The sequence below is a fragment of the Dasypus novemcinctus genome, chromosome 28 (assembly GCF_030445035.2).
Source record: "Dasypus novemcinctus isolate mDasNov1 chromosome 28, mDasNov1.1.hap2, whole genome shotgun sequence".
In the NCBI taxonomy this organism is placed as follows: domain Eukaryota; kingdom Metazoa; phylum Chordata; class Mammalia; order Cingulata; family Dasypodidae; genus Dasypus; species Dasypus novemcinctus.
In genome coordinates this window covers 21,051,631-21,078,755 of record NC_080700.1, presented here as the reverse complement: position 1 = coordinate 21,078,755, position 27,125 = coordinate 21,051,631, and the positions used below count along the sequence as shown (strand labels likewise).

Here is a 27,125-nt window from a genome sequence, read left to right as displayed (position 1 = left end):
TAGCGGTTCTTTCTCCTGCCTGCGCACACAAGGCAGCTGGGTCTGCCTTCCCTGCCTGAACCAATCAGTGGCGCGCCAGCCCAGTGTGCCCGGGCTCCAGGACCCTGGACAGTGTCCTCGTGGCCCCGCCCACTCGGTAGGCGGGCCCGGGGCGGGGCCCGAGGGAGGGCGGGGCCTCAGCGCCGACTTCCGTGCCGCGCGCTGGGCGACGCACTTGGCGGCGAGACGTCGGCGCGGAAGCTGCGCGGTCGTGCTGTGATGGCGGCGGCGGCGCGCAACCCGGAGCGCCTCGGCGGACCCGCGAGCGGCCACCTCCACCCGGCTGCTGCGGGGACCCTGGGTCCCACGGCGCCCCTAACTTGCCGCGTCCGTCCCGAAACCGAAGCCCGAGGAGCGCCTGGACTACGCGGGAAGGTCGGCCGACCCCCGCGCGCGGACTCGGGACCCTCAGCGGCGTCGGCCGCGCGGCCACCTCGCCTCCTTTCCTCTCCGCCTGGACCGAGCCGTCGCCCGGGCCCAGCGGCCGACTGACCGGGATCGGGGAGAGCCCGCCAGAATCGCCAGCGGCAAGCCCGGGCCACCCTCCCCGACCGCAGGCCGGCGCCTCCGCGCCGCTCCCGGCTCGCCAGGGCCCGCGCCATCTGCTGCTGCCTGGGACGCCCTCGCCGGGTTCGCCGCGGAGGTTCGGGGGTTTGGCGGGGTTCGCCGGGTTCGCGGAGTCCGAGTTCGCGGGTTCGCCGGGTTCGCGGAGTCCGAGTTCGCGGGTTCGCCGGGTTCGCGGAGTCCGAGTTCGCGGGTTCGCCGGGTTCGCGGAGTCCGAGTTCGTGAGTTCGCCGGGTTCGCGAGGCCGCCCGGGCTCGCGAGGTTCGCGGGGTCCGAGTTCGCCGGGTTCGCGAGGTTCGCGGAGTGCGAGTTCGCCGGGTTCGCGGGGTCGGGTTCGCGAGACCCTCCGGGTTCGCGAGGTTCGCGGAGTGCGAGTTCGCCGGGTTCGCGAGGTTCGCGGAGTGCGAGTTCGCGGGGTTCGCCGGGCGCGCCGCGTCCGCCAGGCGGCGCCCGCGACCACCTCGCCGCCGCCGCTCCCGCCGAGGCCCGCCCGCCCGGCCGCCGCTCTGCCTCCGGGAGGCCCCGAGAGCCGGCGAGTCCCAGCCCGGCGCCCCCGCGCACCAGCGCCAAGGCCCCGGCTCGGCCGCCCAAGCGGGACCGCCGCACAGGAGGGCGGGCCGGCCTTCCCGGAGCTACTCGCGGATCGCGCCCAGCAATTCTTCCTCCGTTACTTCCATCATCCATTGTTTCTTCTTTACTTGTATGGTTCTCTCCAACATACTATTCCTACGTTATTTCAACTGATTTTTTTTTAACCTTCCCCATCCCATTTTTTCTTCCTGCTAAGGACTCATTTCCCTGCTTCTCTTTAGAGTAACATTCTTTTTTTTTTTAAAGATTTATTTCTCTCCCCTTCCCCGCCCCCCCACCCTGGTTGTCTATTTGCTGTATCTTCTTTGTCCGCTTCTGTTGTCGTCAGCCGCACAGGAATCTGTGTTTCTTTTTGTTGTGTCATCTTGTTGTGTCAGCTCTCCGTGTGGGCAGCGCCATTCCTGGGCAGGCTGAACTTTCTTTGGCACTGGGCGGCTCTCCTTACGGGGCGCACTCCTTGTGCGTGGGGCTCCCCTACGCTGGGGACACACCCCTGCGTGGCACGGCACTCCTTGCGTGCATCAGCACTGCGTGTGGGCCAGCTCCACACGGGTCAAGGAGGCCCAGGGTTTGAACTGCGGACCTCCCATGTGGTAGACCGACGCCCTAACCACTGGGCCAAGTCCGCCACCCATAGAGTAACATTCTTTAAGAAGAAATTTCTAGGGAAGTGGATGTAGCTCAAGTGATTGAGCCCCTGCCTCACATGTATGAGGTCCAGGGTTGGATCCCGGTACCTCCTAAAAGCAAAATCCAACTCTCATTGGGGAGATGATGTAACTCAGTGTCTGCTTCCCACATATGAGGTCCTGGGTTCAATCCCTGGTAGCTCTTAAAATATACTCACTACCTCCCACACCCACCTTTCCCCCAGCACTGTCTGGCTCACTCCTTCAACTCCAAGCCTTCGCTTGAGGGGCACTGTTCCTTTTCTTTTTTATACCATTCACCACATTCTAACATAGTCACTTTTTTTTTTTTTAACTGTCTCCCACCCCACCAGAATGTAAGCTAGGTGAGGAAAGGAACTAATTGGGTGGTTAATTCATTTCTAGTACTTAGCATAGTGCCTACTTACAATTGGCACTCAAATATTTGTTATGAATAGTGAGTGTTGGCTGTATTTTAAAATATAATTTATACATAAGTCTTCTTAGAGACCGTGTAGCCAAATAAATCAGAAAATAATATATACAATTTGTTGAATCATCCCCATTCAGTTGCATTGTTCTGGCACATATGCCACAATAAACAATGCTACAAATATTTTTTATACAAATATCTATGAATACTATTTCTTCTATTGGTTAGAGTTCCAAAATAAGTTATGGGTATATATGTTTTAATTAAAATATTGCCAGGCTATCAGGAGAGACCATAAATCATATAGCTATGAGTTATATCCAAAACTCAACCAGATATCACCTGACATACCCAATAAAATTATATGGCCTTAAGAAAATGAAAAGAACACTGGATTTAAAGGGAAAAGATATTTCATATTTTAAGAATCAGATCAAAAAATCCAGTGATCATCTCAGATGACTGCTGTAGATTTCTGTGAATATACTCAAGAAGCAGAAAAAAATGAATAATTAAGTAGGTGGTAAATGGGACCAAATGTTATTAACAGGCCCAATAAAAATGACTGCTAAAATCTGCGAGAGTCGCCTATGTAATAATATCATTGTGCCTGAGGAAAAATTAAGCATTGTTTTTCTTAATCAAAAATAATACTGTTTAAACCAAGGTTGGGGTCTCCACAGTCTTTTCTTGGCACAAAAATTGCCCTCGAGGGTACTATAAAACTCACATCAACAATTATTTTCCCAAAAGGATTACACATAACCATTTTCCTATAGCAGGATATGAACATGCCAGTTTCCAGGCCCCTTGCCAGCACTCTGTTTCAACCATTTTTAAACTTGTGCCAATTTGATGGGAGACAGATTAGAGCTCATTATTGCTTTGATTTGCATTTATACCTGGCTTCCTAGTAAAGCTGTATTGACCAGCTGGATTTGTTCTTCTGTGAACTGCCTATTCTAAGGCTTAGCCATTTTTCTCTTGGGTTGTCTGTCTTTCTTATCAATATTTAAGAGGCACTCTTCCCTATTAGCACGTTGGCACATACACTAATTTTTCCCCCCATCTAATGTATGTCTTTTGTCTTTGAGATGCCTTTTGTCATTAAAATGTACCAAGTCAGATGTGCCCATCTTCTTCTTCATGGCTTCTGGGTTTCTCTAAGGACGTCTCCTCCAGGGTATTTTTATATTTTATCAGTTAAACTTTTTTCAATGTTCTATTTTCATTTTGCATTTAAATTTTAACTGATCTGTAATTTCTTCCTAAAAAATGCATTTTATCACATCACCTATCATCCCCCAAAACTGCTGGATTCACTGCCTGCCCCAGGAGACAACAACTCTCCTGCCTGGCCTTCAAAGCCTACCATAACTTGGTCAGACCCAAATTTTGTCCAGCCAAGCCAATCTCACAAAATATCCCACTAGCAATTCACCTGCATCTGGTGTCAGTTCGTATTATCAGATGCTACTTTTCCTCTTCCTGGAGACCCAAATAACACTGGCCAATAGGCCCACTTCCAGCCTCTTACCGTGAAAATCTTCAAAGTGTCACGACCAGGAAATGGGCCATTGTCATTTGCAAACTCTGTAAGAATTTGACCCAAGATTGCAGAACAACCTGGTACCTTTCCCATCCCTAGCCTCAAATCCCTCTTCCTAGTGCTATCACTTGGAGTCTCACTGAGACAGAAGGAAACCAAACAGGAGCGGGGGCCTCAACCAGCAAGCCTATAATTGCTTATGTCTCTTAGAAACAAAACTCTAAAAAGCCCTTTTTACTGTGTTTAGGAATTTTCATTCAAGATGATGGCCCAAACTAGCCCAGTAGCAGCCCTCCCTGCTCCACAAGCCTGGCATCTTGGCTACCACCCCGTCTCCACCACATGCTGTCTCCCCACCAAGACGTCTTGGTCCTCCAGCAGACTCGCCACTGACGGCCACGCTGCCAACGCGCCGGAGACCACGGCTCTTCTGTGTCTGCCCCACATCTCCTCCTCTAGGCACTTGCCTCTTCCCTACTCCACATGCACGGCGGGGCTGCCAAGCCGCTTGGACCCCATCTTCCCCATTAGGGGAAAGGAATTCTGACCCTAAAGGAATACACTTGGGGATCTGAGAGGGCCCCTAGCAAGAAAAAAGTTGCGCTTTTCTTCTCCAGGATTGCCAGTCCTTGGGATTATCTGCTTAATTTTTAACACAGGCCTAAAGCCAGTGGCCATCTTTGACTCCACGTGAAGGCAGACTGCCTGAAAATCAAGCAGACACAGGGAAAGGCTGAGAGGCACAAGGAGGGAAGTGGGTTGCGCCCTACAAGAGTCGGGTGAAGGCGGGAGAAGAGTAAAGGCTGGGTTTAAGGAAAGCCTGGGTGGGCAGGGAGAGTCAGAAAGGAAATACTTGTATCAATAAATATACACCCATGTGACGTTTCTCAAGGACTGAATACCACATAGTATTTCACTAGATGGAAGTAACTAATTTAACCACGCTGGACATCTGAATTGCCACCATTTTTCACTTTTTAAAACACAAAATGTGTTACATTTTATAAACATACACATACACATAATACTCACATACACAGTGATTTTTGCGAAGTTGGGATCATGCTGCCCGTATGGTAATTTAAAGGTGGCCTCACTTACCCACTGAACGAGAGCGCTTTGTCTTTGGATTGTACATACAAATAGCACTTGATGGTCCACACTCAGGAATATCCAGCTTTCCACAGATGTTTATTTTATAAAGTATGTTATTTTTGGTATCAACAGCTTCCCATGTGTAACTGGAAAGGAAGAAAAATAATTTGTCACTGTCACTGATCTGCCAATAATTGAACATCTCTCTAGTTTTACATTCAAGCCACATTTGCTTAAAACTACCTCAAACGAGAACACATACTTTCATTAGCCAAAAATACCAAAGCCAAGATATGTTAAGTTTAATAGAAGCCAGGGCAGAAACCACTAAATACCATCTTGCTCTGGTTAATTCTTAGGGTCAGGCAGCAGGAGGTAGAGCAGTGAACAAATCACACAGAGAAGTCCCTGCCCTCTCTCGGAGTGGAGCCTCCAGTGGAGAGGACAGAGAAGAAATACGGAAGCAAATCCACAGGATAATTCCACCTACTAATGTACTCTGAAGAAAAGAAAATAGAATAATGTGACCTGGAAATGACTGAGTGGCCCCTTTAGATTTGGAGGGTCTTAGATGATATTTGTACTGAGCCTTGACGGACAAGAAGGAGCAACCTGGGTGGAGATATGGAGGGACAAGCATCCCAGGCAGAGGGATCGGACACTGCAAAGGTCTTGAGGCCGTTAAGAACCTAGCATGACCCATTCGTGGAAAAGGAAGACAGCAACCTGGGGGGAAGAGAGGTAGAAGGTGAGGCTAGCAAGGGGGGTTGCTGGCTGTGGAGGGGCTTGAACCCTGGAGGAAGCAGTCTTGATTTATACTTCAAGCAAAGGAAGGACACTCAAAGACTGCATCTGTCCTCAAATTCTTAAGCTAGTGTTTTTATTTGCAGAGCATCAGTAAAACTTTTCTATTATTAATTTGGGTTAATTAGGGGAAATGCTAATCTCTTACTCAGGAGTCCTGACTAGCCTTTACCAGGACACTGAATATCAAAATTAAAACCTCAGCAGTGGCCTCAGGAAAGTACTTCCCAATCCTAAGTATATGACAGGTGTCTAAAGATGTCATTTTAGAATGAGTCACCTGGTAGGAAATGATACTAAAGAAATCCATGCAGTACCTGAAATATCATACCTTTCTAACAGAAATGGACTGTTTTGTTTTGGTGGTTTGTTTTTTTTTTTGTTTGCTTTTTTTGCAGAGGTGATATTTAAATAAAGTTAAAGTGGAAATAAACAGTATGTGTGTTTGGATAGCAGAAGAGTGATATGAGGGAAACTTTTGATTATCTGGAAATCAGAATTCTTAGATAGGAAAATGGTATGCTACTCAATTATACTTCTTTATGTGAAGTTTATATTTTCTTTGTCAAGATGTATCAAAGGGAGTGGCAGGTAGATGCTATTAAAAGTACCTAAATAATGAAAATGTTCTACTAATGATTGAAGTGACAAATGCACAACTATGTGATTATACCAAATACCAGTCACTGAATGTATACTTTAGATGAAGTGCATGCTTTATTAAGATGTATCAATAAAATTGGTGTGTTTTTTTTTAAGTACGTGAGAGTTGGCTTTGTTGTTGAGGGGTTGACTTAACAACTTACCTCAGGGCAGCGATGCCTTCGGTGTCACATCCCTGAACAATGAAGGAATGCTTACCATATATTTCTAATTATTCTGCCAACCCTACCTCGGGTTGTCAGTACTTGGAAACATTCTAATTCCAAGGGACTTCATACGTCTGCATTGACTGGTGCAGATATATAACTCCCACTTTGGAGTTAAAGATCCCAAGGCCGAGATGACAGAGGCAGATCTTCCAGTAAAACCGAAGCCACCTATCGAACGAAGGCCTGTTTCTGAGGAAACCATGTCACACTCATCAAGAGATGATACGCTTTCCCTCGCTCCAGTCCCTCTCAAGCTTTAAACTTCTGCTCCTCTTTACTCTCAGCCCTCTTCTGCCTTCTCTTCTGCACAGTTCCAACTGCCAAATGCCAGAGGTGTCCCTTGTGCAACCTTTCTTCCCACACCCAACCGGTTTCTATGGAAATGACATTGATTCCGCAGACCCTCCTTCCTGCCCGCTGCCTTCTCCTCTCTCGGGAGCCAGCTGGATTCTGGACTCCACCACATCTATATTTGTTTTCCTCGTCACAGATTTGCACTTTCTTTTCAAATGACTACTTAGCTCAGCAGACAGCCACCCTTCGAAAATCCCAACCAAGAGTCCAGTAGTAACTGTCATCAATAACTCTGAAACATCCTACAATTCAACCCCGCAAGAGATATGGGGGAGAGACGGAAGCTTCACACCAGGCAAATGGCTTTAAGAGAGCATGGATTTTAAGGTGAATTCTGTGGTTGACAGTATACCCAAGATAGGGACCAATTAACTTAACCGTGGAAGCCAACCATATAGACAGAATCTTTCTGTTCGTTAAAGAAAGCTTAAATCTATTTTGCTCCTGACGGGAATCTTAAATCTATTTTACTTCTGGTGAAACTACATTGCAGTCAGTCCACATCTGTTCAGTGGCACAGAGGTTCCATTTTTACCTCATTTGGACTAAATTTCATAATATCCTGAAAGGTGTTGGCAGATCACCAATTAGAAAGAAGCACACAAGTAATATACTGTCCACCAGCCCAGAGACAGGAAGGCATTTCTACTTTTCCAAAACTGCTCCAGCTAACGCCACATTTAAAACCCTTAAAACTTGTTCTGTTCCAGACGAAACCAATCTAGTGGCAACAATGAAGAAACTTCAGTGTTAAAAAATGTCAAGTTTTAAGCTGTGTAAATCTAACGGGGCCAACACAACTGCCTACAGTTTAGAAAGTTTACTTAATGAAGAGAAATGCAGAGCTGTCTCGACCGAGTAAGTAATAAATTTTGACCCAAAAAAAAAAAAGAAAATCAAAAGAAATAGCCATAGGGGTGCAATTGTGTAATTTTTAAAACTATTTGACAGTATATTCCTGTGGCACCTTTCAGAGTTTTCATACATGTTGTTTCCAAATGCCTGAAAAACTGCAATACCTTGCAATGTATAATTTGGGGTTCTTTTGTTTTCAAAAGAGCTTAACAATTAAAATAAAATCTATAAAATTCAATTATAAAATTTATGGTATGCCCAATCCCTTAAAGAAAAAAATCTTAGAAAACAGATTCCTTCCCTCCAACACAAAACAACTCCATGCACTGTAACTAAGCCCTTTCCTCCTCTACTGCCACGTATCCATACTATTTCGAAATATATGTTAGTTCCCTAATTCCCTCTGAGTCTTGGTCATGCAGCTATGAAACATTTTATTACTGGTACAATGACCAGGATGTAGAACAGGCTAGAGGTATGATAGTTTCAATAACCAAATTAGCAAGCATGTGTGAATCTGTAATTCAGTTTTCTTTAAAAAAAAAAAAAATCCCAGTTGGTGATATATGAGCTAAATCCACATAGCAAGATACAATACACAGTCGCTGGCTAGAGAAATGTTTTTCTGAATGTAGAGTGAGCAACAAATCTAAAACTTTGGGGACTAAGGGAATGCTAAGTCTTTCCAACCTGAACATCCAAAAAGATTTTCCTACTTTTGACGTACATCCAAGTACTCTAACAGGATATTCAAGAAATCATTTGGCTCATTACTGCCCTATGACCATCCAGCAGTTTCCCAGGTCAAACATTCAGTCCACCGACATTCAAAATTTGGAACAGTACACTTAATTTAAGAAGGGGAAAAAAATAAGGTGGGGGGAAAGGAAGGCATGGAAAGAGGCTCCCAAACTGAACATCTGCAGCAGGATGTCAGGACCATAACATAAATCAGATTTGGCACGATGGATCTGTGCCCTGGTCTGAGGGCTGGGAGCACACGTTAATTTGACACAGCATGAATAAAGCTTATATAGGAAGTAATTCACTTCCTATTTTAACAAACCCACAAAGCTGCATATAAAGATACGGGGCCTGGGGTGGGGGAGGGAACCAGCAAAGAAGCACCCGGCATCAATATTTGATTTTCAGGGAGCTGGAAGCAGGAAGCCAACAGTTCGATAGGAAGGGATCAAGGCTAACATCTAGGACAGCACAACAGCCAACGACCCCAAAGAGCAGCAATGGTTGGAAAACAGCATCACGAAAAAAAAGAGAAGGGGCTTTTGAGAGGGCTGAGGACCTAAGACTTCAACTGGTCGAACTGCTGGAAAATTGACTTTACAAAAAAAGGAGCCCTTCTTCTAGAACATTCTTCCCTTGGCTTCCAGGACAAAATGGCCTCTTGGTTCTTATCCTGCCTGCCTGGCAGCTCCCAGTCAGTCCCCGCTGCCGGTTCCTTATCACCTCCTCGGCCTCCAAGCACCGAGGACCTGAGCTGTCTGCCTGCATTCCCACCCTAAGGAATCTCACCTAGTCTTGTGGTTCTCCGTGGCAGCTCCCAAATTTATACACGAAGCCCAGGCCACGCCCCTAAATGCCAGCTCTACCCCTCCACCCAGACGGCTTGGCATCAACACATCCAAGCCAAACTCCTTATCTTCCCCCCTAAACTAGCTTTTCCCACGGCCCTGTGAAAGTGGCAACTCCATCCTTTCAATGGCTCAAGCCAAAAATCTAAGAGTTGTCTTTTCTCCTCACATCCCAATCGTCAGCAAGTCCTAGCAGCTCCACCTTTAAAATATCCAAGCTTTCACCACATCTGCTGCCACAAGCCTGGCCTGGATCTATTATCATCTTTCACCTCATCGAGCAAATATCCCAGCTTGCCCATTAATCTGCCCCGTAGGCCACTCCTCCACTCAAAATCCTCCAAGGGGCCCCCGCCCTCAAAGCGAAAGTCAAAGTCATGACAGTAACCTGTGGTCCACACCCCAGCTAATTCCTGTCCCCTCCTCCTCCCCAGTTCTCAAACGTGTGTACGTGGGTCCATCAGCTCTCCTCCCACTGAGACGCTGGTCCACTCCCTTACTTCCAGCATCAGCCCTGCTGAAATGTCACCTGACAGAAAAGCTTGCAATTGTCACCCCTGCATGAAACAGCCACCCACCCCGCCCGGCCCCACGTCTCCTGCTCTCTCCAGCAGCACATGTGCGGCACGATTAAGTCACACTGCCGCTGCCTCCTCAATGGGGCTGACTCTAAAAGAGGCAGAAAAGGGAGGCTCTGTGGCTTTCCACGCCTTCCTTTCTTTTGCGGTGTGTGACACTTCGACAGCAGACAACAGGTGGCAGGAGTCCTCAGAGAAGCTAATGGGTGACTCACCGCCGGTGCACCCTCGTCATTTCTAGGAACCCCATCTCTTTAGCACTTCTATTCCGGTGGCTTGGTTTTCTATTTGCAGGCCAGGGCGAGAGGCAGGGAGCACTGGGGGAATTCTTTTAAGTAAAAATGTATCACTCATGTCAGAGCAGAGATAATCACACAAATGGCAACAAATTAACTTGACACACCATCAAAACCCCACAGTCAATTTACTCCTGAATGAGCTTTCCCTCTCCACTTCTCACATTTTTTGATAGCACACACATAGGTGTGAAGGATATTTACACCATTAAAGCACAAAGGCTCTAATTAAAAAGACAGTTCCTGGCCCCGCCCCCACGGCCTCCCCCTGACAATTGAATTTCAAAGGCCGCTTTTCACTGTTCCCACTTTCCTTAGTTTACCCCCCTCAGTCCCTCCATATTCTAAAATTAAACCTAAGATTGAAAACTTTCACAATCTTATTTCCTACAACTGCCCTTGACCTCTATAAACAATAATATCTGCAGGAATCTGCTCCTTCGCCCTCGGTAACTTGCCCTTCGCCCGTGCCTGGACTCTGGCTGTCCCCAGGGGATCTAAAAGCACACAAAAGGAAAAAAAAGAGATGGAACTCGAGGTCTCTAGCCAATTTAAAGGGAAAGTTTCACCCTCACAGGAAGAACAGGGACTGGGATTTTCCCCCACTGTGAAGGACTCACACAGCCCTGACCCACTGACCTGCTAAGGCAAATATAAAAATAGGCACATAGCTGTGGAATCACAGAATGTTGGATGTGAAAGGGATCCCAAGAATTACATAGTCCAGTGGCTTTCAACATTTTTTAAACGGTGAAAACCCGTCTTCCTCAGAAGGGAGCTTACTTGGAGTGCCAATATATGAAACAGAGCAAGAGGTATTATCTGGTTGAGACAGCAGCCCTCAAGGCGCACTAATGAGAATCCCAGGGCACAGAGTAACAGCCTAAAAAAATACAAAGTCGCCGTCCATTTTAACTGCAGCGACTCCGGCTCTCAAATAAAAAGCGTGCACCCCCAGGACCACCGTTTATGGAACACGGAGGCCGTGCCAGGGCTTCAAGCACATTCTAACTAATTCTCGGGCTACCCGGGAGGTTGGAGGACTTGCCCGGGTCCTGACAGCTAGAGAAGGGAAGAGTCCAGATTCCAAACCAGGACAGTGGCTCAGACTCCCCCCCTCTCTTCAAGAGCAAACTGAGAGGCAGTGAAATGAAATGATTCGACACCGCCAACTCAGTAATCCATATCTCCTGTCTCGGACTGCAGGAAGGCCACGCTGCGCTCTGCCAACAGCCATCGGCAGGGGTTAGCAGCTGTCTCCTGGCAGCACCCGCAGCGCCCGGGTGTGGAAACACCAGGCAGCGGCCCCAGGGGAAGGGAAAAGACCTAAACCCCGAAGACCAGCCAGAGGCACGTCCTGCCCACCCCCCAGTCTCCCGCCAAACAATTTATAGCCCGGACAACTGCTGCCAGCCCCACCCTGCACAGCTGCCCGAGCAGGGGCAGCAAACTGCCAAACGAGGGAACTTCACTGCAAAGAGAAAAATCGAGACTCATCAGCCATGAGAGGGGTACCTATGCCGTGACGGGGAGATAAAGACAAAGGCAAACAAAAGAAGGGGGGGCCGAGGAAAGAGAGGTAACGGAGCAGGCAGGGCAGAACTTGCAAATATCTGTTCAGTGAGAGGATGAAAGTTGTAGCATCTGTGCAAAAAAGAACAAGCAACCAGGAAAATAAATCAGTGGATGACCTTGTTGGAAAAAAAAGACAAAAAAGCTGAAGAGCATATGAACAAAAGAACTGGGAGACAGGGACAAGAGAAATTCTTCTAGAGCCCTCCAAAATGATAACGTGATACAAAGTATAAAAGAAACGGATAAATCAAGCAGGACAAAGGAAAAGTTAGGATAAAGAAAAGCTGAACAGCACAATTAATAAAACTTTAACCCAAACGGAGAGCATTTTTTTTTTCCTAACACATATAGAACATTCACAACTTGACTAAGTGCTAAGCCACAAGGGAAATGTCAATAAATTCCACCACATTTACTGGCCACAATGGAAAGAAAAATTATTGAAACCAAAAAAAATCAATTTTCCTAAAAAATAAGAGTCTAAGAAATTAGTGGGTACAGGAAAATAAAATATTTAGAACTACTAGGTCTAAGAAGGAACTATTCAGAATTAAGGGATGAAAAAAACTATCAAAGCTCATAAAGGGTGGTAGGGTGCTAAGGAAAAAAACAATTTTAAAAGCATTTCTTAATTATATAAAAGGATTTAAAGGAAAAGATCTAAGCTTTCGACTAACACTAGAAAGGAAAAATGAGGTAGAAGTTAGTAATAGAGAACAGAAATTAATAAAAAATAACTGGTGATAAAGATGGTAAACTTAAAAAGACAGGCTTTTTTAACTAAAAAGTAAGTAAACTTTTAGTAAATATGACTTAGGGAAAAAAGTGCATGAATAAATATCAGGTTTTTTTAAATGTAAGATACAAAGAGTATCTTTTAACGTATGAGCGTAGTATTATATATGAAAACAATTAAAATAAGAGTTTCCTAGGAAAATAGAGATTACCAAATTGGCTCAAGAAAAAGCATGAAACTTAAATAAACTAGATAAAACTGCGACAGTAATCAAAATTCTTCTCAAAGCCATACTCCACCTCCTCAAAGGTACCAGGGCCAGAGAAATTTACTGGTGAGTTCTACTAAAATTTAAAGAACATAAAATGTCTATCTTATGCAAAAAAAAAAAAAACTGTTCCATAGCATATAAGACTCCTAAAATCTCACTGGCTCATTGTACAAAGCAAACATATTCTTGATACCAATATTCACCTAAAACAGAACAGCAAAGAAAATTACAGCCCATTCCTAAAGTCACAGCTGCCAGAATCCTACATAAAATATTAGCAAACTAGACAAAATTTTAAAAATAAAGAAAAAAATTAGCACAGAGATGAGGTATCGTCATGAATGAACAAACAAAAGCAACTTTTAAAAAAATCCCTCACCTCACCACATCTGCTTTAACTATGGTAGAAGAAACTTAAATTGGTTGTCCCTACTTTCTTTGTCTCCCAAGAACAAAGTCTTGGGGGGAAAAAAGCAAATTTTTCCCATAAGGAATATAAAAATTAGAGGACATGTTCTGTCACATTCTTTATTTTTGTTTCTCTTCATTTTATGCCATTTTCAACACCTTCCTCCCTTGTTTTAGCACCTTGGAAGGCAGATGTCATAGTTACAAGGTGGGGGGGGGGCCGCATTGGACTTAATGCAGTGAAAATGTTATATTTTAACATTGAGATTTAGGGTTTATATTTTAGCCCAACATAGAATTAAAAAGTTCTGGAAAAAAATCAACTTTCACCCTATCCTCACGTCATACACAGACATTAACCTGAAAAATTGATTCTACAGCTAAATATAAAAGTTAAAATTGTAAAACTACTAGAAGCAAATACAGGAAAATATCTTTGGCACTGGCCAGTGGTTCTCAACTGGGGGTCCTTGTGCTTCCCAGGGGGTCCTTTAGCCATGTTTAGGGACATTTTTTTCCTGCCACTACGGGGGTAGGAAGAGAACATCTAGTCTCCAGCGGGTAGAAGCCAGGGGCGGCATTTAACATCCTGCAAGGCACAGGACCCCACACAACCACCCTGGGACAGGCAGACATTTCTTAGATTACAAAATGCACAACCCATAAAGAAAAAAATTGATAAATTGGACTTCACCAAAATTTAAAACATATGTTCTTCAAGAAAATGAAAAGACAAAGGCTGGGAGAAAGCAGGCACAAGGATGACATGTAAATTTGTAAACCATTTCATATTTTTCCGTAAACCTACAACTTCTTTTAGGAAAAAAAAAAGACTGGAATACTCATAATACACGACACATAGATGTGCTGAGACTCATTTGCAGACATGTAAAGAGCTCTTAATGCTCAGTAAGACCCCTCCTCCCAAAAAACCAGTTGGTGCAGGCAAAAGATTTTAACAAACACGTTACAAGGGAAGATATCTGAATGGTCAATAAGCACGTGAAAAGATATTCCTCATCATTAGTGATCCAAATAATACAGGAAAAGATGCTGAACATCAGGAGTTCATGACAGGGATATGCAAATTAAAACCATACTATGAACCCACCAGGACAGTTAAAATTTTAAAAATTGAGAAGACCAAGTATTGGCAAGAATGTGGAATAAATGGAACTCTCCTACATGACTGGTGGGAATGTAAAATGGTACAGCCACTTTGGAAAACAATTTGGCAGCTCCCAGAGAATTAAACAGAGACTTGCCATTCACCGAGTGACTCCACTCCAAGGAATTTACCCATGGAAAAAGGACGCAGCATGTCTGCACAAAATTTTGTACGTAGGTATTCTTAATTGCTTAGGGAAGAAAAAAAAAAAAACCAGTGACATCTAAACTTACTCTGGGATCACAAAATATCAAAACTAAGGGGAGAGGGAGTGTTGAGTTAATCATATCTCCATTCCAGCTCCCCCCCAGTGGAGGGCCAGACTCGGGGAACGTTTACTTGAAGAATGAATTCTGTGTCATTCGAAGGCAAAGAGTCACTGTCAATGGTGACAGTATCAATTCGGGCCTCTGTTCCTCCTGGACGTGAGTCAGCTGTGTGGTGGACCTACAGGTACGCCACACCTCAGCCATTTCACCCCTCTCTTGCACAACTCATGACCAGCTAGGATATTTGCAAGAGATCTCTGTGGCTGGACAATCAAAAGGAAAAAAAAAGAGGAAAAGCCCCATTTATGGATCTGTAGGGGGATTCTCACTGCCCAGGACAATTTAGGTTCATTTGCCAAAATCAGAATCAAGAAGACAATATCAATTTCTTTTTTCTCAACCCATCTTTTAAAAACAAAAAAGTTCCCTCTCTACAAAACTTGGATAAAAGATGTGAAGCCCAATCAGGTATTCATTTCCCGGAACGTCAAGATGCTGTTCTAAGAGTTAATAAACGAGCCCTAATGTACACCTGATTAACACTGTGAGGCTTCTACACACATTTGTTGTTGGAAGAAATGCACACACACAAATGGACGGTGTCCAATTTTAACATGTGGCCCAAATTAGACATATAGGCGTTGTTCCTTTGGAAAAATCACAGGGTAAAAAAAATTCTCCTTAGAGACAGCAAACTAAACCAACCTCAGATCCCAGCTGGCCTCATTACTCTCTTGTGCTCAATATAATACAGACTTTCCAGCATTTATACCCAAACAGTTTGGGGGGTGGGAGTGGGGACTTGTTCTGTGTAAATTTTAACGTAGTAAAAAAAAAAAAGAAACTTTTTAAGCTACTTAACTGCCGAAATAGTAACTACTTAAACAATGCACTGGGCACGGCTACCCTAATGCACTATTTTATTAGTGCAGGTAGGGCCTCACCTATTAAGGATGTTGTTAACACCTAAATGAAGGACAGGCACCCGCCTCTTATAGATGTAATGTATCATTCTACTGGGTCAGACTTCTACGGTACTAAGTAAAGCTGCTAACAGACAACCTTTTGATCACTTTGGGGATCTGGCAAAGCCTGCCCTCTCCCCAGGCTCCCTACACCCCCCACCCCACCCCGACCCCAACTTTGGGCCAGCACCACCGTTTTCACACTGGCTTCGGGCTCTTTCTACCCAGCACGCCACCTCCCAGGAAGCACACGAGAGAGCAAGGTTTTCTTTAATGACCAAACCCCTCTAAAGAATGAGCACTTATGCTTAGGGAACCTCGGAGATGACGGCCTTGACATCCCATGCACGGCTCAGGGAGAGCTGCCCTCTCTGCCTACGGGCTGCAGCCCAAGCCGCTGCTGAAGCCGCTCCTCCACCCTCTCCTTCACCCCTCTCAAGAACTAACTGCGCCAGGAGCTGCATCCTTGCCCACTGGCACCCACCCAACCACCCAGAGGCAGTGAGGGCCAACGCTCCCGCCAAGCCTCCGCCCGCCCCAGGGCGGCAGCGAGCCAAACGGCCCTCTCGCTGGGTCTAAGGGGCAGCCGGTGGGTCAGACCCTCTCAGGGTCTCGAGACTGGGAGGAGAGGCTGTTTGCCTGAGCGTCTAGCCTCATCTTCTAAAGAGCCAAGGAGAATTTACTACCAGAGCTCCAGTTAAAGCTGCTCAGTGTCCAGGCACCTCAAAAACCGCTGCCTGGAGGAGGGGTTTCCCAGGCCCCAAACCACAAGGAACAAGACTGTTTTCAACGGGAAATGTGTTCCACGTTTCAAACAACCAATTCACAAGCCCTCGGAATGTGATCCGTGCGTCCTGGGACCCCCTCCGTGCGGCAGAGAGTGAGATTTGGAAACAGCTACTCTTCAGGCTTACTAGCCTGTGGGTGGAGGCCGGGCAAGTTATTTACATTTCAGCCAAATGGATGGTAATAAAAAAAGGTAGCTTAGTATATCCGGCTTTGTGGCTACTTGGTAGAACTTCAGCTTTTCACACTGGATAATAAAATAATCATCTCACAGCTGCATTCCTCCAACGTGCCCGGGAGTCAGGAGACGTTTTGCCAGTTTTAGCTTGTAAAAGTGTGCAGATTTTTTTAAGCAAATCATTTTATTGATACCTATTAATAAAGCATACAATCCACCCAAAGTGGACACTTTAAAGTGTGCAGATTTTTTTGACTCCCCCCCAAAATAAAAGTGTTTAAAGTTATTTAAGCTAAGGTATCAATTTAAAACAAGAACAGACGGAAAGAACTTGACTTTGCAGGTATTCAGAGCTGCGCAGAGATGGCGACTGCCGCAGCAGCTTTAGAAATATGTGAAGACACAACCACAAAGCAATAACCTACAAAGTGGGCAGGAGAAAATCCAGCTATGGACACAGGCAGGTTTGTCCTCCTTAGGAATTCTGGCAGAAAACCTACATACTCCAATTTTAAAGATATCCTAAGACACAGAGGAGCCATCTCATTATCAGACTCTCTGGCATTTGTAAAGGTAGACCCGCACATGACAGCAGCTGGAAGTCTTTAAAGACACAAAGGGCATTTCCCACGGGACCAGGAGGCTGTGTTCTACAGACATTAGGTTAAAGAACACAGGTTCAAGGCAAAAGCACCCTGTATCGCCCACGGAGCTGCAGTGTGTGCCCTTGAGGCAGCTTCCAACTGGAAATATTAAGACATAGTTATAATTTACTAACAACACTAAAAGTTCAACACCACTGGTCCAGCTGAGTTAATTCCTCCTGGATGTTTTTGATCGCAGCAGCCAGGATGCCGAAACTTTTAAATCTGTCTCACTCTGACCTTGTTTGAGCCTCCGCCCTTTTCTATCAAGCACATGTTTATTTGAGTAACTACGTATCTAAGGGCAGCTAACTGGTCTAAGGGATAATGTGCAGTAAATGCTCCCTCGTCCCCCACCTCTTCCCAAAAACAGGGACAGAAATAAAGAACACGGGCCCTTCCAACGGGTTTGCGTTGCGATCTCAGCCCCGCTCGCCTTAAGATAATCCCTGCAAATTCTAAACTCAGGGAGTCAAGGGAAGGACAGGAACCCCATAAAAAAGTTCTGCTCAAGCTAGGATCCATTTCATTCTAAAGAAGTAATTTGCGAGCAGCAGGGAAAATCATCGGGGGTGGATCGCTCGCTAGTCTTTCAAAAGTCTTCATCACCCTGCTTCCTTCTTACTAGTTTAAACGCACACATAGAAGACTGAATTTTACAAAATCCTAAACCGTCCCGGCAAGGCTGGTCAGAAAATTCCCACAACTGAAGCTCCTCTGCCCCTGGCGCCCAGACATTAACAGTTACTCAGAGGGACTCGTGGTTATCCAACCCTGGTTCCCAAAGCAGACGTTCCACCACCTGAAAAATCAGTGACATCAGTTGAGCAACCAGGTAGAAAGTTAGGACCCGGAGGTAAGGAGTAAAACCTCGAAAGCAGAATACAGGATGGGGACCCCGCCCTCCCCCAGCCCAAAGGAACAAACGGGCACCTCGCCTGCAGCGGCACAGCCGCCACCGACCTTAAAAAAAGAAAAAGGGAACCCACAGGCAGCAACTCATCAGCCAGTGGAACCCAAAACGCCCAGCCCCGGGACCGTTCCCAAGCCTGCCCGAACTTGGGGACCTCCCCAAAGACCCCCGCGCGTGGAACTTTCCTCAAAACGTGGAAGCGCGGACAAAGCGGAGCCCAAGTTCCTGCCTCCTCCAACTTTCCCAGATGCACGGGGGGCCTTGGGGAGCGGGACGGAGGGCGAAGGCAGGAGTCGCGCGCGAGGGCACCGGGCGGGTCTGTCACCCCGACGGGTCGGGGCAGCCGGCCGCGCGCGCACAACGCCTCCCGCGGCTTAGTGACAGCCACAGATGGTCGCGGCCGGAGGGACTCTCGAGCCAGCGCCCAGAACCTGCGTCCTCCGCCCCCCGCCCCCGGCCCGCACCCTAAAGGACCTGCAGTTTCTCCTCCCCGGGCCAGCGCGCGGGCAACTTCGCCTCTCGGGGTGGGGGAAAGGGGACCCAAACCCGGACCCCCGGCAAGCACCCTCCCGCTCCGGGGGCTCCCAACCACCACGGTCCCCGGGCGCCGCCGGGGTGCGGCAGGGCCAGGCGCGCGCGCGGCCAGGGCCGTCCCGGGGAGGGCGGCGGGGACAGCGCGCGCGGCGCCCGCCCCGCCGCCGCCACCCACCTGCACAGCTCCGGGAACTGGGCGCCCTGGGCCGCGGCGCCGGCCGCCGGCTGGCCGCCCGGGCCCGCGAGCAGCAGCAGCAGCGGCAGCAGCAGCAGCGCGCGCGGCGCGCGGGCGGCGGGCTCGGGCCAGGGCCCCGGCGCGGCGCTGCGGCGGGCGGCGGGGTCCATGCTGCGCGACTCGGGCTGGCTGCTCGGGGACACGCCCGCGCCGCCGGGGCTGCGCAGCGGGAACCGGAGCCGGAGCGCGAGCGGCGGCGACTGAGCGCGGCGCGGCTCGGCCGGGCTCGTCTAGGCGGCGGGGGGCCCGCGCGTCACGTGACCGCCGGCACCGCCCCCGCCCTCCCCGTCACGTGACCGCCCGGCTCAGGTGATCCCCCGCCCGCCCGGCGCGCCCGCGCGGGTCACGTGAGCCCGGGGCCCCGCGCGCGCCCCAGGCGGGTGCGCCCTCGGCCGCGAGGGCGCGGGGTGGCCAGCGCACCCCGGGCCCGGAGGGCACCCCTCGTCCTGCCCTTCGGAGTGACACCCTGGAGCCTGCGGGGGGAGGGTGGGGGGCGGTCCCCACCTTCGCCCTGCCCCCTGCCTGCTGCGGGAGGTGGGTCACCCAGCGCGGGTCCCTGCGGAGACGAAGGCGGCCGGGCCGGGGGCGCGCGAGCTCCGGGGGAGCCCGAGGGCGCGCTGCGCCCCGATCTGTGAAGGCTTTTACTGGAATCGGTGCGGAGCCCCTCCTCCGTGAATGGCTCAGCGCTAGGCACGCCGAGGGGACAGGAAATCTGAACCCACTTAAACCCCTCTCTCCCCCCAAAATGGATCCACAGAGTAAATCAGGAACGCGCGGGATCATCAAGGTCACTGCTGATGGGTCGGAAACGCTGACGCCAGGCCAGACACTGGCCTGAACCTTCACAGACTAAGAAGTGGGAACCCTTTTCCGAACCAGCAGCTGGGGCGCAAGGGCTCGTGACCGCGCCCTCCCCCACCCACGTGACTCGCCCGATGCTGCTGACACGTGGCAGAGCTGGGATTGAAACACGCACGACTCCTCTGGTCCCACCGTCGCTAACTCGGACGGAGCAAGTACTTCTATGCCGAGTCGTGTTCTGGTGCTCTGATTGCGTTATGCACTTGAACCCAACGCACCCCTGTAATTAGGTACCTGTTCTGCCCGTGTTTTACACATAAGGAAACTGAGGCACAGAGCTGTTAACTTACGGTCATGCAGCTAGCAAATGAGAAGGCCAGCGCCGAACCCAAGCGGGACAGTTCCAGCGCCTGTAGCTGCGCCACCGTCCTATACAGCCAAAGAGTAGGACAGCCCAGGAAAGGAAAGTGAAGTGATTCCGAGGGACGGTTCAGACATTCAGCTGTGAGCGTCAAGAAAGAGTATCACTGGATACCCAAACCGTCAAGTAAAAGATTGTTGGGAACTGTGTCAAAAGTATCACCCTAATGAGGGAAACTGTATCTACCCAATGGAAAGATCCGGTAGAGCCACCTTGATCCAGTGATTAAAATTACTATCATGGTATTTGGAAAAACTGATATTTTGTGCCCCGCCCCCAAAGACATTCAATGAGAAGTACTGCTAAAGGATAATATTTAAAAGTGAGCGTAATCATGACTCAGATACAGGTGTGAAATGCATGAGTCAAAGATTTTCTTGAACTTATTAATTGGGGGCCAGTAAGATGTTACAACTGCTAAAAGGAGACTCCAACACGTGTGTACATGGTCAGGAATGCTAAAATGAATTTGCCTAATATATGGGTGACTGGTCAACCCATAGGTCAAAAATAAATTGCATATCCATTGGACACAATTTGCATTTACGGTTTGCATCAAATGTGGTTAAAAGGGGATTTTTTCGGTTGCATATATCTTACTAGGATAAAAACATAAAACATAGAACCTTGCAGCACAATGAACCCTATTGTGAATGATAGACTATAGTTAGTACAATTATAAAAAATGTTTTTTCATGAATTGTAACAAATATATCACACTAACACAAGGTATTAATAGGGTGGTATATGGGAACTCAAATTAATGCATGATTTTTCTGTAAACCTACAATTTCTCTAATTTACAAGAATCGTATCAGTGATCTACAGTTCACAAAGTTGAAAAATAGCTCAAAGGCAATGAATGTCACAGACTCCATAGAATCAGATAACCCAGAAGAGCTAGACAACAACCAGTTTTCCACTAAAGTAATATTTTTGGGTCATTTCAAAGTCTTTCACAATTTTTTCCCAATGGTACACAATATCACTTATTCTTGCCAAAGTGTTTAACCGAAATCTAAGGATAAATCAAACAAATCCAGATTGTGAAACATTCTGTGAGAAAACTGAACTGGACAATCCCAAAATGGCGGTGCTCCAAAAGACCCCCCTCCCTCCACCCCACCCCCCAAAAATGAAAGTTTCTACATCAGGGTTGCCAGAAAATCCCATGGCCGGTTCTAGCCAACAAGCTGTTTTCGCAAATAAGGATGTATTGGAATATAAGCACATCCTCTGCTTGTACGTTGTCTATGGCTGCTTTTGGCAGCATCAGGCAGTGGCAACAGAGACAGGACAGCCTTTCTGGCCTCTTACACGGAAAGTTTGTCAAGCCCCGTTCTCAATCAGTGGTTCTCAAAAGTGTGGTCCTTTGGTAGAACATACGTGGCCCACTGGGTGGACTGAGGGAGAGTGTAAACTACAATGTAAACCATTATCCATGTGGTGTAGCAGTGCTCCAAGATGTATTCACCAAATGCAATGAATGTGCCACGATGAAGAAAGAGGTTGTTGATGGGGGAGGAGTGGGGTGAGGGGGGTGGGGGCTATATGGGGGCCTCTTATATTTTTTGCATGTAACATTTTAAAACAATAAAGAGAGGGGAAAATAGTGTGGTCCTTTGGACCTTCAGCTTTGGCATCACCTACCAACCCGTTAGAAATATAAATTCATGGACCCCGGCCCAACCTACTGAATCGAAATGTCTGGAAATGGGACCTAGGAATTGGTTTTAACACTCTGTCCAAGAGATTCTTGTGCACATGGAAGTTGGAGAAGCACTGTCCTAAATCAAAGGAGAATGAAAACCAAGGACAGTATGTGATCAATTGAAACCTAGACCCCCCAAAGAGAAAGGTATAAAGTACACTTAGGGCCAATGGGAAAACCTGACTCTAAATTCTACCCTAGAAAATCTAGGGAAGCGAACTTGGCCCAATGGATAGGGCATCCGTCTACCACATGGGAGGTCCGCGGTTCAAACCCCGGTCTCCTTGACCCGTGTGGAGCTGGCCCACGCGTAGTGCTGATGCGCGCAAGGAGTGCCATGCTACGCAGGGGTCTCCCCCGCATAGGGGAGCCCCATGCGCAAGGAGTGCGCCCCGTAAGGAGAGCCGCCCAGCGCGAAAGAAAGTGCAGCCTGCCCAGGAATGGTGCCGCACACACAGAGAGCTTACGCGCAGCAAGATGACACAACAAAAAGAGACACAGATTCCGGGTGCCTCTGATAAGGATAGAAGCAGTCACAGAAGAACACACAGCGAATGGGCACAGAGAGAAGACAACTGGGGGGAGGGGGGAGATAAATAAAAAATAAATCTTAAAAAAAAAAAGAAACTCTAAAGTCAAATGATATAGGGCATAACTCTGCTATATTTCATTTAAGTTTTGCAGCAAACCATTGAGGAAATCGCAGAGATCTTAGCCTAAGTCCCACAACTAATGGAAGAGCCTGGCTTGGCATGGGTTGCTCCTGCCCATTCTCTGACCATCCACCATCACGATGGCCCAGTCTTCTTGCACCTGAGGCTTGGCCCAGCTTTGGAAACCAATGTTCAAGTGACAGCCCTAGGACAGACTTTGCTGTTGACAAAATACCTGCTTAGAGTCCAGAGCAACAGCAGCCGTAGATAAAGCTAATGAGTGATCTCTGAAACCCTGGCAGAGGCTTACCCAGAAAACTCCATTAATTTTTCAGAACACCTAGGGTAATCCTATACCAATCTTCTGAGGGTGATTCTACCACAAGACCCTCAAGGCATATTGTCATTCCTTTTGAAAATGTGACGATTCTTCAGATGATTAATAAACTCACTTATTTGCCTAAAAAAAAGAGAATTTGAACAGTAGATAATTATTTATTGAATCAATGTAAAATTCCTTGGGTGTGGTTACCAGGATTGTGGTTACATAAAAGAACATCCTTGTTCTTAGATTATACCTGCTGAAAGATTTAGGGGCAATGGTTCTGAAAAAAAAAAGGAGTATATATGTATCGATAGAAAGCAAATGTCAAAAATATTAACAATTAGCAAATGTAGGTGAAAGGTATATTCGTGATCTCATACTATTCTTTCAACTTTTCCTTAGGCTTGACATTTTGCACACTGAGAAGTTGGGAACGCGATCGTACCGTGGAAGAGATCACATTTGAGTTGGATATACGGAAATATAGAAAAGGTACAGGTGGAAAAATGCAGGACCTGTATAGTGAACACGATCTTCTACTTAAATAAAAACCCTTTAAAGAAATAGAGAAGAATAAGTTTTAGTCCCATTTAATAAACTACGTTTGAATTGTGCTAAATCCTGGGCTTATATAATATAATCCTGCCCTCCAGAAGCTCACAGTTTAGTGGGAGAGATACTCAATTTTAATATCATTTTGGAAAATTTTATTGGAATCAGCTCCTAAAGGAGCTTAGATGGTCATTTCAGAAATTTAGATTTCATTGAATACCCGACAGCTGACATGACTGACTGAAGGCTCAGAAATCAAGAACAATTCCTGTATTATTTCATTTCCACCTCAAGCACAGTATTGACTAGTAGTAGTGAAAGTGGTTATCCTTGCATTGTTTCTGATAGAAAGAACCACATTTAGTCTTTCACCACTGAGTATAATATTTTGGGGTTGTTTTGTTTTGTTTTAGGAGGTACCAGGGATCGAATCCAGGACCTCACACACAGGAAGCTGGTGCTCAGTCACTTGAGCGACATCCACTCCCCACTGAGTATAATGTTATCCATGGTTTTTCACGTTTGCCCATTATCATGTTCAGGAAGTTTCCTTCTATTCCTAGTTTTGAGTGGTTTTCTCGAGAAAGGATGCAGGATTTTGTTAAATGCCTTTCCTGCATCCACCAAAATGATATTTTTTTCATTCATTCTACTAATGTCATTTATTACATTGATTGATGTTCCTCCTTGAACCACCCTTGGATTCCTGGGATAAATCCTACTTGGTCAGGGTGTATAATCCTTTTCATGTGCCATTGTATTGTCCAAATACAGTCTTCTTTATTTGGAATTTATTACTGAGGTATCTGTTCCTTCAGCTTGGATCAAGCTCGTGTCATGTCTGAGATTTCTTTGAGTGTCAGGAGTGTGTGTGTGTGTAGGAGAGAGACAGAGAGGAAAACAAGACAAGACAAACAGAAAAGAAAATACCGTCTTGGGTCGTGGCAGTTCAGCCTGAACTAAAGCTCTCCTTCAGAATTTAGCCATTAGCAATGGGCCCAAAAAACAGCCTAGGGTGGGGTGGGGAGGGAGGAGAAAAAAGTAAATGAAAAACAGCCTGAGGGCACAGCGTATGATTTTCCCAGTCTTCTCTGAGTATGGGTCTTATCCTGGCCATGCGTGTGTGTCCTTATGAATACCCCATTTATATGAACCCAAACATCCTCTTTCCCTCTAAGAAACAGTCTTTCCTCCTGGCCCTAGGTACTTTATTGTATGTCTCAAAGCCAGCAATCCTGTGTTCCCGCCAGCTGCGATTTGGCTGCTTTCTCACAGTGTATTGGCTGCCCTGCTGCTTCTACGTACTGAACAAGTTCTGAGTCGGTCACCTGAACAAATGTCCAGCTTCAGTCCTTCAGGCTGTCACCAGGCAGTTTGGCATAGACATGCATGCCCCCTAGGGGCACGTCGAAATTACTCTTCTCCCTCCAGAAACTTGACCGTGGACGTGCACTGGGGGCGTGGGTCAGCTCTGCCCCAACCCAGGGATGTGGTGGGAGAAGGGACAGCAACAGCACCACGAGGTTTTCTTACCTTTTTTTTTTTTTTTTTTTTTTGAGGTACCGGGGCCAGGGATTGAACCTGGGACCTCGTAAAAGAAAAGCCAGTGCCCAGCCACTGAGCCACATTGGCTCCCTCTTACTGTTTTTAAGTTGCCTTTTCCTTGATTTCCTGGTTATTGCAACTCTGTTTTCCAGAGCTCTGAGAAAGATGGTTCTGCCTGGTTTTTTTTTGTTGTTTTTTTTTTTTGATGTTTAAAATTTCTGTAGGGAATGTAATCTCGGAGCATCTCATGTTACCATCTTGGTGACATACTGTACATACTTTTAAACATGGTGTCAAACTTATTATGATGAACTGCAAAATAGTCTTGCAATTTTCCCATACCCTCCCTATTTCTCTGTTCATATTTGTGCTTGAACTTGTTGTTCCTAAGGATTATTTGTTGGAGACTTGTTTATTTCAGAGGCTTTATCAGTGTTGCTCTTTATGAAAGGAAGCATTGGCACACCATCACACAACCCCAAAATATATATATGTATAAGCCTCTCCCGAAGAATTTTTCCAGGGGATCTGGTAGTGGAGAGAGCTTTAGATATCTTAGTTAGAATCTAGTCTCTGCCTCTTATTTGTGTTTTTTTTATATATATTTTTTGAGCAGGACATTTAACCTCAACTCCACTTTCTTCATCTAGAACAAGGGTCAACAAAATTTCAGTGAAGGGCCAGAGAGTAAATGTTTTAGTCTTTATGGACCATACTGTTTCTGTCACAGCTACTCAACTTTGCCATTGCAGTGTGAAAGCAGTTACAAACATGGCATAAGCAAATGGAAATGGCTGTGTTCCCATAAAACTGTAGTTCTCAGAGCAGGGAGCTGGGAGCGGGTGGAGCTCAGTGGTTGGGCACCTTCTTCCCATGTACAAGATCCTGGCCTCAATCCCCAGTACTTCCTTAAAAAAGCAGGCAGCTGGCCAGATTTGGCCCAAGGGCAATATTTGCTGACCCTTAATCTAGAAAATGTACATATTTAATGTCTACGCCCTGGGCCACTCTGTGCCAATGAATCAAGAGAAAAGGATTGTTGGAGGCTTCTGGGAAACTGGTGTCCTTGCTTTTAAGAAAATGCCACCACGTGAAGCTGGCATTTCTCTAACGTAGGCGCGAACGAGGAAGTTAGAGGTCCAGTTATTCCTAGCAGCTCTTCTACCAGTCTTAGGAAGGGTTTGACAGTGTGGATGGCTGGACAGAGTCTTTCTCTGGATGTCTTGGTCTATCGCGCTGCTGTGACAAATATGACACAATGGGTTGACTCACGGTTTGGAAAACCAGGCCTTGGCCGGCCGTTCCTTCTTCAGAGTTGGTAGCTGGCGCTGGCTCGCTGCACCCTTGGGGATCCTTGGCTTGTGTCTCTGCTCCCTTTCGCGTGGCAATCCCGCTTTCTTCGTATCTATTCCTCCAGTTTTCCCTGACTTCTATCTCCTCCCTGTGACTTTCTCTGACTCGCCCTGTCCAGATTTCTTCTGCTCGTAAAGGACTCCAATCATATGGAGTAAGGCCCGTCCTGAATCACTTGGGTCACACCTTAACTAAAAATAGCATCTTCGAATTCTATTTATAGATGGGCTCGCTCCCACAGAATGCGGATTAAGATTAAGCACAGGGAGCGTGTGTTTGAGCACCTGCTTCCCATGTACAGGGTCCCGGGTTCAATTCCCGGTACCTCCTAATTTTTAAAAATTTGCTTTTAAAGATTAAGAACGGGTATTTTGAGAGGGTACAAAATTCAGTCTACCACTCTAGTCTTCCGTGACCTAAAAAACCAAAAACCCTTCCACCTTCTTTCACTGAGTCTGAACTGGGCCATTTATTTCATCCAAAGTCATCCTAAGTGAAAACCTCATACAAATGGCATTTATGAGATCTAAATGGGATCATGTTTGTGATTGTGGCTATAAGGTTCTACTGATATGACTTAGTCATAGTGAAATAATCACCAAAACCCCTTCCCCAATTCATCATTGGTGTCTTTTGGATGTTACAATGACTGTATACTGTCTTTGACAAACATATACTATTGAAAATGAAAATCTTTAATCTAGTTCAATAATTTTAAGAATTCATAGACTGTCACTTCTCTTAGCTTCAGATTCCCCATCCACATATGCAGAAAGCTCTGTGAAAAGAAAGCAACAATAATCATTAGCA

The 27,125-nt window shown here is 46.6% G+C and overlaps 1 protein-coding gene and 1 long non-coding RNA gene across 6 annotated transcripts in view; one reads left to right on the top strand and one right to left on the bottom strand.

The window, feature by feature from the left end:
- The window catches only part of IGF2R (insulin like growth factor 2 receptor), a 101,474-nt gene extending 82,295 nt beyond the window's left edge, over positions 1–19,179 (bottom strand). For 4 of the 5 annotated variants that reach the window (XM_058289639.1, XM_004449793.4, XM_004449792.4 and 1 more), the window contains exons 1-2: positions 18,895–19,079; positions 4,928–5,067 (exon numbers count right to left, since the gene is read on the bottom strand). In XM_058289639.1, the coding sequence (XP_058145622.1) occupies positions 4,928–5,067; positions 18,895–19,064 (310 nt within the window). In that variant the 5' untranslated portion in view covers positions 19,065–19,079. Of the gene's footprint in view, positions 1–4,927; positions 5,068–18,894 lie in introns of all 5 variants that reach the window. The other variant, XM_004449794.5, reaches the window with a different exon arrangement.
- On the top strand, positions 211–6,483 carry LOC131276425 (uncharacterized). The gene is made up of 2 exons (XR_009183901.1): positions 211–682; positions 4,074–6,483. It is a non-coding gene; the product is annotated as an uncharacterized lncRNA (long non-coding RNA).
- Positions 19,180–27,125: the final 7,946 nt, after the last annotated feature.